We start from the raw sequence: 15,574 nt of genomic DNA on the forward strand, positions 1-15,574 counted from the left end.
TGTATGTATTATGTTTACAGTATGCCAGCGTATGAGCATCTTTAACCTCCTAGGCCTTCATATACTAAAAATTGCTCAACAAACGTAAAGGTCCATCTAACCAATGAGAAGAAAGGGAAGACAGTCACGCAAGATGACGCAGCAGCGTCACGATTCTTGTTCTGTGTTGAAGCGGCATTTGAGGGCTGAAAGAATCACTTGTGACTGCGTGTGTACGATGTAAGAGATGTCTCTGCCCTCAAAGGGATGATATTGAAATGCAGGGTAGTAGAGTACTCGTCTAACTGGAATTGAAGCTGACAGGGAAAGAAAAGCCAGAAGCTAATAGTCTTGCAGTGGTTTTTGAACATGCTGGCTTTGATGACCCAGGAGAGAAAGTTACTGTAACTGATGACCAGACAGCCTCACTTCTGCTGCAGCCTGCTTGTCTGCATCAGAGGTGGGTGTTAATAAAATATTCAACAAACATACTGTGTACTTGTGGAATGTTGTAGTGTTATCATAGCCTACAGCTACAGTGAATCACTGTATCATCAATTAAACATGAAAGAAAACTTGCATTGTAAGCAAGTCCAATTATGCTGACAATTTAAATGTCCTCTTGTGTTTAAACATAATAATTCAGCATGCAAACCATTTTTTTTCTTCAACTGTAGCTTTGTATTAGAATGTTTTGTACACTTAACAAAAATCAAGCCTACATTTTATGATTTATGGTGACATTTGAACCTGTTTACTTGTCTAAACATCATCACTTCCACTCAGCAATCCAATTATTTAATCTTATGAACAACAAATAAAATGAAATGAGTTCCCTTTAGAAGAAATACATTTTAAGAATACAGTACAGTAAATATCCCACATGCAGCTCTTTTCTGCTTTTTTTAAACAATGAAAAATGTAATTATAGTTTTGTATTTTCATGTATTTCTTGTGGCAGCTGTGCAGTCTTTTCTGTCTGTGTGTCCTGGCAATAATCCAACATCCCTTATTATGTAACTCCGCTGAATACAGATATTTATAATCTGAACATGCTGGAGTCATGACATCATCCGGCACTGCCGACCATGACAAGCGTTGGGGGAAGCATGCAAACTGGTCTGTCATGGTAGGCTCTTGCTTGTAACCGACAGGAAACATATTAGTGAGATGCAATGTGATTGATGCGTGGCTTAACTTGATGTCTGTTTTTATATCCCAGGGGACAATGGGTTGCCAGAAGACTTGCCAGGTGGAGAAACTCCTGAAACAGTCTCAGAGGGAGGTCGTGTGCAGCCAGAGACAAAGGTTAGCCACAGCGAAGAAGAACAGCCGGATGAGAGGCACAGATAAGGTGAGCGTGATGTGCTGTTTGCCTGCGTGTCGGTTGTAAAGCTTTCGATGAATAAGCTTTGATTCAGTCGTGTCTGGACACTAGCAGGATCAGCACTTGTTGATGCCTGCAGCCATAATCTGACCTCATCGTGCACTCCTCAGCCAAGGCTCTTTACTCTCAAGGCTCATCATTAACAGATGCAACCATATGTGGCACTCAGTGGTTGTATTTTCATTTCCTATGCAGCTGATGCAGCTACTAAATGCATGAGGTATCGTAGTGCCTTATTTACTGTAAGTCGTACTTGCTTGTTTATAAAGAGATTACCCAACATGCCATTATGTAACATGTATTTAATTAAATAAGTCTTAAAATATGCAATATATCAACAGATTAACTGCATTTGTGTGCTAGATGTTTGGCATTGGTTTGTAATTGTACATACCCGCATCCAAACATGTATTTTTATACTTTTGGCAAATCTAGTTATTTATTTAGAAATATTGTTAGTTTTTAAGTAACTTTGTAACCATAATATGACATACTATGGGCAGGGTAAAAAATATGAATGTCAAAGGGATTCGTATACGCTAAACACAATACACTTTTAAAGAACATTTTTCTTAACGGTAATGGTCGCGGTATTGAACGTATTGTAGTGTGTAGTGTGTAGTTAGTTAGTCAGTAGATTCACAATTAAGAGAGCAGAAGTGATTTGAAATTGCTGCTGTTGTACAAACAAAACAAGAAGAATCAGAGTGAAATGCAGTGATTTTGCAGATGTACAATATGCAGCTGGGTTGGTAAATAGCCGAGTAGCTTATGATTGTCCATGTGCAGATTACCGGCCAGTATGTGATCCCTTAGTGATGTGTGTATTTGTATTGTGTGTGTGTTTGTGACGGTATTTGAACCTGCTTGGGGATGCAGGTACTGGGTGATGGATTTTCGACAGGTTTGTTTGAGGACACAGCTGTGGGAAGGAAACTGCTGCGGTGCTGACTGTTGCAGCCAATGATGAACCATCATCAAGAGTGTACTGTGTTATGTAAACTGGGTACTTGGTGCTTTTCCCTGCTTTGGATTTGGGGCTGGTATGGAGAGTAAGTGACTGTCCTCATAGTTAAAGGATACAAAGTCAAACCATGCTGTGATGGATGATACATGAAGGGATGTTTTCAGTGACAGGTCTGTAGAATTTGACACAAGTATGTTGTGACACATCGTGTAGTTTGATGTATTTGATTAAATCCCGCAATGTTTGCAGTAGCATCTGGTATTTTCCAGGTAGAAAGTTCTTTGTGGGTTCTTGTGAAAGTCAGTCTTTATCTCTACTGTCTTTAAAGTGTTCAAGGTTGTTATCGGCACACAAAATTGACAGACATCTTAGTGGGTCTTATTGTATCTGTTTAAAAAACTTAAAGAGCTTGATTGAAGGGTGGCAGTCATTTAAATGTAGGAACTTTATGAGTGGAGAGCTTGCAGCCATTTCAGGCACTTTTAATGAGAATAGCAGAGGTTTACCCTCATATACTTGAAGTGGGCAGGACTGTTAATGTCTGTTGCAAGACATCTGTCAATCAAATCTGATCAAACCACACCCACACAGTGCTGATATGAAAGAATAGCTGAGTTTTTTTAAAAACCTTAACCCCTTTATCCTTTTCCCAAACTTTAATGGTGCCCTGTAAAGTCTTCTGGTAAACAAACAAAACGTCATGTTTACATCCAGTGTCTGTGTATCCTTGAGGTGTAACAAATGTGTTGAATGCATGTCCTCATAAAACATTGCAAAGCTGAGATATTTAAATATTTAAATATTTTAAATCATGCATTGTTTACATCCATGCTTGCTTGTGAGCAGTCTTTTTCTTCACTACATTTGTAGGTGCTTTGCTACAACTGTTGGCACGTTACCGCCACCAACTGTCAGTCAGTGGAACTTGAAACCAAAGGCTTGATGTGAATCCTGCTGTCTGCATGTTTTGGTGGTGCACGCGAGATAAAAAATTAAAAAAAAAAACTACTAGTAGTCAAAAACTCCACAGGGTAGCCCACCTTTAACTTTGAGTTAAAGTCATAGCTTCTTATTAAGTCTTGAACATTAAATGTTATACAAATTTCTCTTGGGCATTAATATTGGTATAAAATGAATGTAATGGCTTGAGAGTCAATATTATCCAGGGTTTTGGTTATCGTTATATTGTGAAATTAACAATGAAGGCTTGCCTGGTCATGAGATTGAAAATTTCCTGTCTACATGGAAATATCATCTGACTGCTTCAGTACTCATCCACAAAATATGTCTTTTCTATTCCATATTCCTTAACATATAAGCTGCTTTAGCTCTTCGTGTTATTGTTGTTGCACCTCACACTGTTTTCTTTTTTTTATTAATATGCAGAAGCCTTCACAAAAGGGGATGTCAAAACAGTTGTTCACACCTCCAAACGTGTCTCAGTCAGCTGAGTTAAGGCAGGCCTGGAGCTCCTCTTCTGCCTTCTGACATCCTTTGACAGCTGTCTGAACAGGTTTGGTTCCCTTTAACATTCTAAGGTAGGCAGGCGTCCTGTGAATCATTATTAAAAAAAAAAAAAATAAACTCACACAAAACCAGCAGCGGCACAGCTAGCTGATGCACGCTATAAAGCACTCTCCTGTCTTGTAAAGATTCAGACAGTGCCTTGATCCCACTTAGCTCCGACATAATTTGCAGCTTGATGTTAACTGGAAATGATTTTTTATTAAAATGATCTGTCAGTCTTGTGTCTTTCCCAGTTGACCTGAACTTTAAAAGCTTGTATCTATTTTAAACTGTGCAGCTTTGAAGTGTCATAGGAGGGCAAATACAACAGACTTAGAAATACAAGACTGCATCATTTTCTCTTATGGAGCAATTACGCAGACATTTGAAGGTCATTCATTACATCTGCATTCATAAATTATAGGATAAAAACAGATATTTGAACATAGATTTCTTGTCAAAATGATCAAAGAAGTTTAATGCTTGGGGTACTACTTTTTTATCCTGCTGTGTTATGGTGAATTTACTGGTGGCCCTAGAGGACATATAATGTACAGTGCAGTCGCCTATAGCAGCTGATGTTATAGTGAAAACATCAGGTGTGCTTCCTGCTCATTGTCAGAGCTCAGCACCTCCCCCTTTTGTGTTTACACACCAGGTAGAGGACATGGGCGGGAACATTTGACATCAATCGTGTGTGATGTAGCGGTGCCTTGACTGTTAAACGGCCACTGTGATATAAGCTCCCAATTGGGATTGCAGAGAGGGTCCCGTTGGAGGGGGAGGGAAGGCTCTAAACAGAGGTAAGGAGCTGTTGTGGTTGCTAGGCATCCACGCTAAGGAGAGCATATCTGTTTTGGGCCCTGCTCCTCCTCTCTCTCCTTTTCCCACAACAGAGTGCAGCGCCGCTGTCAGCCACAGAGGGCAGCCTCACCGCACATGCTGTGCTGCTCTCCTCCACATCTCCCTACAGTAAAAAAAAAAAAGCCCCAGGATGGCCCAAATAATCTCCTTTAATACCCTTCTGCACTTGATTTCCTGATCTGTGATTGGATGGCAGTGGCGTTGCTGCGGTTTGTGATAGCTGATTGGTCTGGCCCACCGTTCAGTGAGTGAGGGTTTGTCAAGCTGAGCCTCCGGGGAGCCTCTGTGGCATAATGACCCATGACGAGGCAAGGCAGAGTCTCTGTATCAGCTTGCAAAAAAAAAAGAAAACAGCTTAGAAGCAGTGCAACAAAACTGAGAGGAAAGACCAAGGGGGACGCCAGAGAACCTCACATGACCTTGCCAGCTTCAATCATGGCTGCTCATCAGTGGTGGTTAGGTGGGCAGGCGGTACAGAGGAACGCAGCACTGGAGGGGTTTATTGACAGGATTGTGTGTGACTGCTGAGAATAAGACAGAGAATGACCAATTCTGATTAAGGAAGACGAAAGACATCCTGGAGAGGGAGCGCTGCTCAGTGCCGCTGCGCACTGCACTGCCTCTGCACCCCTGCGTGCCTGTGTGTGTGTGACTAAGTGTGTGTGTGTGTGTGTGTGAGAGAGAGAGAAAGTGAGAGAGAGAGAGAGAGAGAGAGAGAAAGGGGGCGTGTTGATGTGCGTGCTCTGCTGCACAGCCACGGTAGTGTGAGCTGAATGATGCTCGCTGGCTGTCTCTCTCTCTCTCCCCCTGTGCTGCCTGGCTGTGCCTCTTTCTGCCGAGCAATTGATGAACCATTTTATGCTACAGAGCTGCCATAGACATCGTCCTGGTCCTGCTGCTGGCTGATCTGTCCTTCCGACCCAAAAGGAAACACCTGCCACTGCATTGGTTCTTTAACCGCTGCTGCCAAGGTACTGTACCGTCTACTGTCTGCTGTCAAGCCGTGTGTGTTTTTCTGAGCCAGGGATTGTTGTGCTGCCTCTGCAGCAGGATCCCTGTGCTGCTACTGCTGCTGCTGGGGGGATAAGGTTGATCTCAGTGTCTTAGACTCTTGGCGGCTAACATAACTGAAATATACTCTTCTGTCTATCGTGCACATGTAGCTCCGTACCGTTATATGTATTTCTCAAGGGATGCATCAGCCTGTTTTGAGCTGTTCTGCACAGGAGTGCAGAATATCCAGGTCTGACAGCACTGAGAGGAGCCAGAGGACACTGCACATAATTTGCATGCAGTAAGGATTCACTCCATATTTGTATATTGTTTGAGTTCCTTGTCCTAATTGAAAACATGCTGCAGTGTGTTTTCACAGAATAGTTTAGTCAGCGTAGCGAGAGCAGTCTGTTTATTGTCTGTGGGTGATATAACATGATTTTTGGGGTTGACGTTGGTTCCGGTTGTCACTGCCATGCCTGTCGGGGATAGGCATCGGAAGGCACTTTCTGTAAAGTCTACATGCAGAGATGTGTCATTGGGGTTAATGAAGTTGTATTAATGAATTGGAGATATGAATGCTAAATGGTTGTATTTGTGCAGATAATTCCTCACCAGTAGACTAATATCAGTGCAAGGCTGCTAAGATAACAGCTGATATGATTGGTGTTTTTTTCATATAATAAAAGGTGTCATTGAGTGTGTGTTTGTGCATTATAATTTGACACTATAGGTTGTAGTAGGCATGAATAGATATGAAAAGGAGGTAAGTGTGTTTCTAAATGTTGTGTCATTAGCTCCAACACTGAGCAGCATTTTGCAATGAGACATGATCCTATAGGTGGCAGTCATGAGAGAAGAGGGTGGGAGTGGGAATAAACATTGAAGGCTGAACTGTGACTGTGAGAGAATATGTTGTCTGCGTGTGTACTGTGTGTGTATGCGTGAGCGTGCACGAGTGCACAGGTATGGATGTTTCTGTCGCCTCCCAAGGTCACTCATTTGAAGAGCTTCCATAATTAGGGCTGTCAGTCTCGACCCGCACCTCAGACATGAGAGAGTACTCTGACGACAAACTCCCATTCATACTGTAGCGCCTCCTGCCCACCTTGACAAGCAAGCATGGTCATTCATCATTTTACTGGTTATCCCTGAGCTGCCAGCAAGCGACTTTTATCTTCACAATGCACCGGGGACGGGTATTCATATTTCTAACTTAAAATTGTTCGCTCTGCAATGAGTTGATTGCAAGAGAAGGGATGGAAGGATGGAGTTGGTAGGATGGTGGTGGTGAAGGGGGGAGTTCAAGGAGGGGGAAAGAGTACTGTTGTGTATTTCTTAAATCCAGAACTGGGTCAAATAATATTTGCATAAAATTCTGTTTATTTCCTCCTTTGCGTAGCACCAAATGAGCGGGGTTTTACCTCACTGGGAGTTCAGACATTTTGTTTTCAGTGATAGAAAAGTACTTAATCTGAATTTAAAAACATCTGCTTACTGATTTTATGCCATATGGAATCCATCTGGTGTTTTGCCCATTTGGTATATGTAGTAGACTGACCGGCATTTGAAAAATAACGATAAATGTATATTACCTTATTTTTGTTCTTTAACCTAAAAACATTTATTTTTGATAAGGATCAATTAAAATCTGTAACGAGCAGGACATTTAAACCCTCAATATTTTTTTTTTTGCCACTTGGGGGCCACAGAAATGAACTTTAAACACAACCTTGACATAGCAAGTAGATGTTTTTTACACATCCAGACACGGAGCAAAATTAGCATTATGTTGCAGTCGTGTTTCTGGCCTTTTGGTGAATGTAACTCCAATATTCACTCTTCTTCTAGCTCCACTTTGGTCCCCAGCAACTCCTGCCAGAAACATCTGTCTCAAAACAATGATCCGAAAGATGCTGAAATGCTCTGTATTGGTGATAGAACTTCGGAGTCAGGTGAAAATTCTCTTCATCACTACAAGTGATCCCTTTACGCATACAAGTAGTCTTTTGATCCTAATAATAATAATAATATCTTAATCTTTAATATAAAATGATTCATGAGAGCAGCTTTAAAGTAAAAAACATGAAATTATCAGTGCTCTCTGGGGCACAAACTATATTATAGAAATTTAGAAAGTTTCTAAATAAAAAACATATCTTTGTAATTTCTGTACTGTGTTTTCTTGGTCCTTGTTCACTGATACCGTCTTACCTGCTGATACTGACATATCTGCACTAACCTTAGATAATATGATAATATTCGCCATGCTGATGTGTCAGTCAACTGAAACTATGAGGCAGGTTAAAACAAACACTGTAAGTTCTTAGAAAAAAATAAACCTCAAGTGTTTGTGGTGGTGCTAATGCCAAGAGTAATTACCAAATCCCTTTGAAGCTGGTCTGTTTAAGTCTATATAAAATTCATTAACTCTATATGGCTGTGTCCCACAACATGTATCGTCAGAGTTTGCAACAGATCATTACATAATCATGCAGTTAGCAACCTTCTGGGCAATGTAGATGGCATACACAGCTGGTAATCCACAACAAAACTGGACAAAATATATTTCACAACAATGCTATGCCCTAACATTATGCCAAAAGGTTCATCTGTTTCTCCTGTACATGTATGTGTAAGGTGGACATTTCTTGGTAGATGATTTGCATACTATAAGATGTGTTCGTATAAAGCATGGCCTCCGATGCTGCTGTTGGAGAGACCAAAGTAGAAAGAGAAGGGCTGAGGTGCTGAACATAGCCGCTTAGTGTGAGAGGAGCGTGGCTCAGCGTGGTCCTGAGTGACTGAAGCTAGGCTGTAGTAACAGCTGGAACACTGCTGCTGCTGGCGCCTGGATGTGGCCTGGATAAAGCACGTGACCCCGCCACAGTGTGAGGCATTAGTGATATGAACAGCAGGGTCCACGGCTGCTGTTACATAACACCATCTTCACTGGGAAATCTCTGTAAAGATGGCTCTGTGAGACTTGGTGACAGCAGAGTGAAAGTGCATTATCATTGTCATCAGCCGCATCACTTGGTCTGATTGTTGGACTATCCCATGCATGACAAAGCAAGCATGGGTTCACCGCCCTCTCTCTTTTGTATCCTGAGGGCATTTTCATGTGAGAGCAGATTTATGTAGATGTTTGTGCTTTCTAAGCCCTGGTGTGTAATGCCTCTACACTTGATCCTCTTTACACGCACGTTCAGTATACAGTATTTGTGCACATGTTCTTATGTGTGTATCCACTTGCATCTGTCTGTAGATGAATGTGTGTGTAATGGTTTGTATCTTCACATAGTTATATGCATGTGTATGTTTACATACAGCATATGTTTGTTTTACGCCATAGCTCTCACAGCTCAAACGTAATGTAAATTGATATGCTGTGCCAGCTGTCGTCATGTCGGCAGTTTGACTGACTGCTGTAGTCGGACTCAGACGTCCGGGAGGAACTGGCTGCTGACTGTGCTGGAGGTCAGAGGAGAGTAGCCGGTAATCACCTCAGGGATCTGACTGCATTCATAATTGATTGTTCCTGGAGTTGATCAGGGCTGTCCACTCAGTCAGATGGACAACACTGATCTGGCGTAAAGAGCACGAGATTAGATGATCCGCCTCAAAGTTAGTTGTAGTGGTTTGTTGTTGGGCATCTTTCTTGCACACCAACATGATTTTGGTTAGCACTAGTCAGGCTTGACTAACGCAACTTAAAAAGTTCAAACAGTCATCATTGTGAGTTTGAAGATAGCACACATGAAGCATAATTATGAGATATTTAACTGGTTCTCCTGGAGTCGGTAAGTCAGTAAGTCTGTGTTTGTGGTCAGCTCAGAGAGATGGAGGGCTGTTTGGATCTGTTTGGATCTGTTCTGAAAGGTGGACGATCATGTCTGAGGGCGGGGGCTTGGGATGATTATGTGGATCTTGACAAAATCCACAGGCAACGATGATTATTTGTCAGGATTTGCTTTGTAATAAAAAAGCTTATCTCCACAGGTTCAATCTCGGTCATTCTCTCTGTCTCTGCCTTTCTGCTTGCAGGTTTTGCCTACTGTGTCTGTTTTGTACACACTGCATTCGTGTTTTTTTTTTTTTTAAAGCAAAATCATGTGTGATGCTATCATGCAGCATGCTCAGTTTAACCTCTCATAAGTTTATTTAACCCACACTGGCTGATTCCCTCTGATCTTTTCTTCATGAGACAGACTGATGTGAACCCTGGCCTGTGCTCCATTTGATTCACTATACTGTCGACAACTTGAGGAGCCGGATCCTCTGATGTATGAGGTGTTTGTTGAACACCACTTCCAATGTTCGTGTCCTTCACACGGACAGGCTCTTCTGTGTGTATTGTCCACCATGTTGGAGGTTAATTGCAAACTCTTTGATAGCATATTATTGGCAGGCAGAGCTACAGGCACACCGTGGCAGTCAGTTCAAGGCACACTTGCTGTTTCTACACCACTTTTAATGTTGACAATGATTAATGGAATGCTAATGTGCTCTGGAGTTAATGCTTTGTGTTTATGTGGGGATGTAATTGATTCTAATGTCCCGATCAAGTAGAATTTCACAGTGGATTACTAGAAAAAAAGCTCGGCTCTGCAGTGGGTGCTGTAGCACAATGATTCCTTTTTTGCAGTGATTCATCTTTGTTAACTGTGTGATAGGGCACGCTACATTGTTCTATGTTATAGGTCTCTGTGGGGTTGGTAAGCCTCCTGTCCAATCCACTGCCTCCATCCTGGCCCATCAATGAACAGGGGCACAGGGTAATTGCATGAAGAAGCTGTAATAAGGTGGATTGAATTAGCTTTGCCCTGACTAAAATGAATTAAAGAGGCAGTCATGACATACAGACTCCTAAACTGACTTATTATACCTGTTCAGGCAAATATATCATAATGTAGTGTAGTATCTTAGAGATGCTGACAATCTAGGGCTACAGCCCGACATGAGTTTGTGCAAATGCCTGTACGCTGAAATAATAAATGGTGTCTAATTCTCCTTAATTGGAAATGCCTGCATGAATATTAGTCCTAATATGGGTGAAAACTGAAAGTCAACCCTCGGCCCCGACAATTAAAACAAATAACAAGCTCATATTGTCCTGAAATGTTGTTAACTCAAATCCTATGTGCGTGTCTGAGCAAGCCAGTCATCTACACAGTGATGAAATGTTTTGAATGGCATTTCTACATAACTAGAGCTCAAACATTTTGTAAATGAATCGATTAGTCGATCAAAAGAATATTATTCAGCAACTCTTTTGATTGAATTGATTAATCATTTAGGTCATTTTTCAAGCAAAATTGCTGAACATCGCCTAGTTCCAGTGTCTCAAATGTGAGGATTTGTTGTTTTCCTCTGATTTATTATTATTATTATTATTGTGAATTGAATATTGGGCTGTTGGCCTTGGGCTTCAGAAAATTTTCCCATTTTTTGACACTTCATAGAACAAACAATAAACTGTTACATCAATAGACTGAGAGAATAATTGGCAGATAGCAACTGATAATGAAAATACTTGTTAATTGCAGCTCTATAAATATAAAAGCCGTATGTGGATCAATTGATGGACCCATTGACAAACAAGGCAACTTTGTTTGAACTTATCAAGGTGTCACTTTTGCTTATATTTAAATGCAAGATGATTTCATTTTCATCCAAGATCACGAGTTATTGTATGAGGAGATGAATAAGTCATAGAGTTCCACGGGGGAATGGCAACTGATGCTAGACAGAAGAGCTTTGGAGCTCCTATGAAGGTTGAGATGGATGAAGGGTCTGCATTGCTTTAGGAGTCGTGCCTTGCGGTAGGGGTACGGGGCAGGACAGAGACGTCCTGTGTCCAGATGTCTGTTTGTGTTAGGGAGATTACGGCACTGCCTCCTGCCATGAGAAACAAACACTAATTGCCCATTGGCCCCGGGTTGGAGATGTGCAGCTGGGGACATGTAGCTAAAAATAGCACTGCTTGTTCCCATGAGTGGCGGGCACACAGCACCATAGCATTAGTATTCAGCACTAAAGCATGGCATGGACAAAAAAGGTCATCTTCTGGCCATGGCCACAAATGTCAGGGTGGGGTACAAAGCGACACCAACACAGGGCGGGTGAACCGCAAGGAGCGCCTCAGGCTTCAGCCCCCATATGGACCAACCTGCTGAACCGCCGTCCTCGGTCTGAACAGTTGCAGGAAAATGTCACATGGTAACAGCCAAGCGAGTGTCATGACATCCTGTGTTTTGTTTGTAGCCCAGCAGCGTCCACGCTTGTTCCATGCAGTCTTTACCCCCATACATAGATGGCCTTCCATGCTTGAGTCGAGTTACAGCTCTCCCTCTATGACACAAAAGCAGCATCTGGTTCCACCTGACTGGAGCCATGAATAATTTAAAACAGGGCATTATTATTTCCAGCCAGCTCCACTAGCTTGGCAATAACAAGCAGTTTAGGTAGTGCTATCAGCATTGCTGGCTAAGTGGTTGAACATGGAGAGAGGATGTTATTTTACCTTGTTGGCATCTTATACTTGTGTGGGTTTGTAAGTATCTGGTTGAATGAGTGCGTGAGTGTTATTTTTCATTGATACACTAGGCCAAATCTTGCTTGGTTGTTTTCAGGACTGGAAATGTGCATAAACAGAACTATGTGAAGCATCTAGTTGACCATTATACCAATCATGACGTCTTGTGACATGTAAAGATTAACAAGCACAACACATGACAACTTTAATTTGATTTTACAGCTCATCCATTAAGAAAACAATCACCTTCTTGTTTTATTATGTGTGGCTCTTTTTTTTTACTGATTTGCACACATGTGCTCAATGCAGACAGCACGTAGTCCAGTAGATACTTCACTTTTCTTTCTGTTTTCAAACTGAACGCGTGAAGGAGAACACACTCTCCTTGTGCTGCATGAGTGTCACTGTTAGCTGTTTTTCCACTCAGACCACCTGCTGGCTCTGAGCGGCCACTCACCTACACATACAGAGTGCTAGCAGATTTCATCACCAGTGAGACTTAATAGCAATTATTTGAATTCAAGTTAGTCAAAAACTGTGCAATGAAATTGTAAAAATGACACTGTTATATCGATAACTTGCAATTGAGGAAATGCACTATTATTACTGTATTCATTTGGCTGAAATGCTTCAAATGACTGCAACTTTTCCGTTTCACTCCCCCACAGCTGAGGAATGAAATTCTGCCACTGCAGCTCCCAGGCATACAGCGTTTGGATAGCTTTCGTCTTCTAGAGGACAACAGCGGAGCTCTGAGACTCAGCCCGCAAACCCTGAGCCACCAAAGGCTAAAGCAGAAGTTACTGGTGAGTTCTCTGTGTGAAAGGGAGATAAAAGCTTGTTGATGCTGCACTGGGCACGGGTCATTAGGAGCAGTAGGAGGCTGCTGTTAAGGCATTTGCTTTTAGCAGTGTTGTGTAGCTTTCATGTTCTTCTCTCTGCTTTGGATTGTGAACTTGTGAACCATGATTTTTTTTATTTCCTTTGGTTACTGGTTTAATTTTGAAATGAACTGAACTTGCTTACCCCCTCCTTCGTTTGGAATCATCGTTTGGATTAATTGGGGTCAAAGTTGCAGTTTACTCAGTATTTCATGATTACTGATCATGTCAGGGAAAAGTCAGGAGACAAGTCATGAACTTGGGCCTGTGACATTTCCTCATCCCTGCTTGAGCAGGACACCAAACCTAAAGTGAGATTTTGGGAAACTGGCCTGTTTGCCAACCTAGCATACGTTAGCGTATGTTTTGAAATTTTGACACTAAATCATCCATATTTTCCTTATGAATACTTTGTTTGAGTGTTTATTTGATTATTATATTACTTTTTGCTCACATAACTGTCTGTTACATGAGTCAACAAACTTTTTGGTGCGTTTGTAGTGCAAGGATGTTGGTATAAAATCAATCAATCTATATGGCAGCTAATCCAAAATGAAACCTTGCTGCATTGTTGTGACTTCATGATATATCATTTTTCATATTTATGAATGCAGTAAAATATGAATCTATCTAAATATGAATATTTTTTGCACGTGAATGCTGATGGTACCAATCTACGAGTGTCACATGGATAGTTTTTAAGTGTATGTTATCATTCTTAAAGATTCAGTAATGTTTAAATATCCCCCAAATTTAGCACACTGATGTCAACGATCTGGTTTAAACACTGTTGTAGTGTTGTCTCCTGTGGTGTGGGGACACCCAGTAGCCATGTTGTTGCAATGCTGTGGACAGTAAACAGCGGGTTTCCAGAATGAAACTGGCTTCGTCTTCCTCAGGCTTCCTCCAGGCTGCATTCTCACAGCGGAGGCTGCTTGTAATTCCCCCGGCTTCCCCTGACGTCTGTGGTTCAATATGAATGAGCTGCATCGATTAAACCTCAGTGTGGTGCGTGTGCTGAGGGGATGAGTCGTGTGTGTGTGTGTGTGTGTGTGTGTGTGTGTGTGTGTGTGTATGTGTGGGGCTGCTGGCTTTCTCTCCTGTGTGTCCTCAGCACCAGACTGTTGTTTTCACAGAGGGTGACATTATGGTTGACATCTTTTGGCGGAAGCATAAACTGAAGCTTTGTTGTTTGCAGCTTCTTCCTGCGTGTTAATTAACAGTTAATGTAACTGATATTTCCTAATGGAGTGAAGAGAGAGGAGTTATATTGGCAGAAATGGTAACACAAGAAACTAACAAACAGCGCTGACAGAGTCGACGTCTGTATTGACTTTCTCTTTTCATGTTTTCTGCTTTCGGTTCGGATGGTTTGCATTCACGCTGCACTACAGAAACACACGTTCTCACATGGCTTTCACAACCCTCAAACCTTCTTGTCTCACGCACGGAGAGTGTGGCCTTCTCGTGTTAAAGTCCGCGAGCTGTAGTGTATAGGGGTGCGAGGTTAGCAATACTGACTGTTTGCATAATGAGGGTGGTGTGAACTTTATTTTTAAAGTCTCCGCCTGCTTGTGACAGGGCTACTTGATAATTAGCTTGTCAACATTTCTTAAGGGCTCGCCTGCCTCCTCAGTCATGTGCAGCAGCATTTTTAAAAGAGACTAAATGTGAATAATAACATATATTTCAAAACTGGAATTAATTAGTTTAATCAAACTTTTATTAATCAAGTTCCCTAAAGATGTTGTCATAAGTCAGTGGAAAGAACATGAGTGCGTGTATGCCTTCACATGCTTTTGGCAGTGAATCAACAGAACGTTTGATGTGTCTGCTGATAATTATAACATTCATGAATGAGGTCTGGTTATCCAAAAGCTCTTCTGTCGTACCTGTGGTGGTTGCTTGGAAACGAGTGCTTTTGAAGTCTGCGTGCGTCCTATTTTGTCATTAAGCTGGCGTTTTGAAGCGCTCAGTCAACAGAGAACTGGACTGGGAAGAACAAGGGTATTGGAGAGAGGGATGGGTGGGTTGGAGGTGGTGTTGTTAATTCCCTGAAGTGGAAAAACAGCCGATTATGGATCCTGAAAGATTGGCATACCATCAGTAATTACCAGTACTGCATGATCCTATGTAAGACTGTGTGAAGTGGTAATGAAAAACTGACAGAGCATGAGGCACTTCCTCAGCAAGCACCATTAGCCTGCAGCTCTGTTATCTTATGATGGAGATGCAATCAACTAACCGCAGACGCACCCTGGTTAAGGTGTCTTCCTTGTGTACACAGCTGTCTGCGGGCGTTACATCTTTCCGTCTCACGCAGCATGTGTGTATTCCTGTGAGCGAGCTTGATAAAAGTGACATTTTTTAACTTTGCCCTAGAGATTTTGTACCCTTTTTGTTACCTTTGTTGCTTGTCCTCTTTTAGGATTGCGGATTTGTGCTAGAGAGAGAATTTT

General features: G+C 41.8%; 1 protein-coding gene across 10 annotated transcripts in view; it reads left to right on the forward strand.

Annotated features, from left to right (window-relative positions):
* Positions 1-15,574, forward strand: part of rimbp2b (RIMS binding protein 2b) — an 81,574-nt gene continuing 66,000 nt past the window's right edge. For 4 of the 10 annotated variants that reach the window (XM_067604624.1, XM_067604614.1, XM_067604617.1 and 1 more), the window contains exons 1-4: positions 10-439; positions 1,015-1,108; positions 1,202-1,333; positions 12,903-13,040. In XM_067604624.1, coding sequence (XP_067460725.1) covers positions 1,043-1,108; positions 1,202-1,333; positions 12,903-13,040 — 336 coding nt within the window. In that variant the 5' untranslated portion in view covers positions 10-439; positions 1,015-1,042. Of the gene's footprint in view, positions 440-1,014; positions 1,109-1,201; positions 1,334-12,902; positions 13,041-15,574 lie in introns of all 10 variants that reach the window. The other 6 variants (XM_067604638.1, XM_067604643.1, XM_067604649.1 and 3 more) reach the window with 4 other exon arrangements.

Source organism: Thunnus thynnus, chromosome 2 (genome assembly GCF_963924715.1).
Source record: "Thunnus thynnus chromosome 2, fThuThy2.1, whole genome shotgun sequence".
Classification (NCBI taxonomy): domain Eukaryota; kingdom Metazoa; phylum Chordata; class Actinopteri; order Scombriformes; family Scombridae; genus Thunnus; species Thunnus thynnus.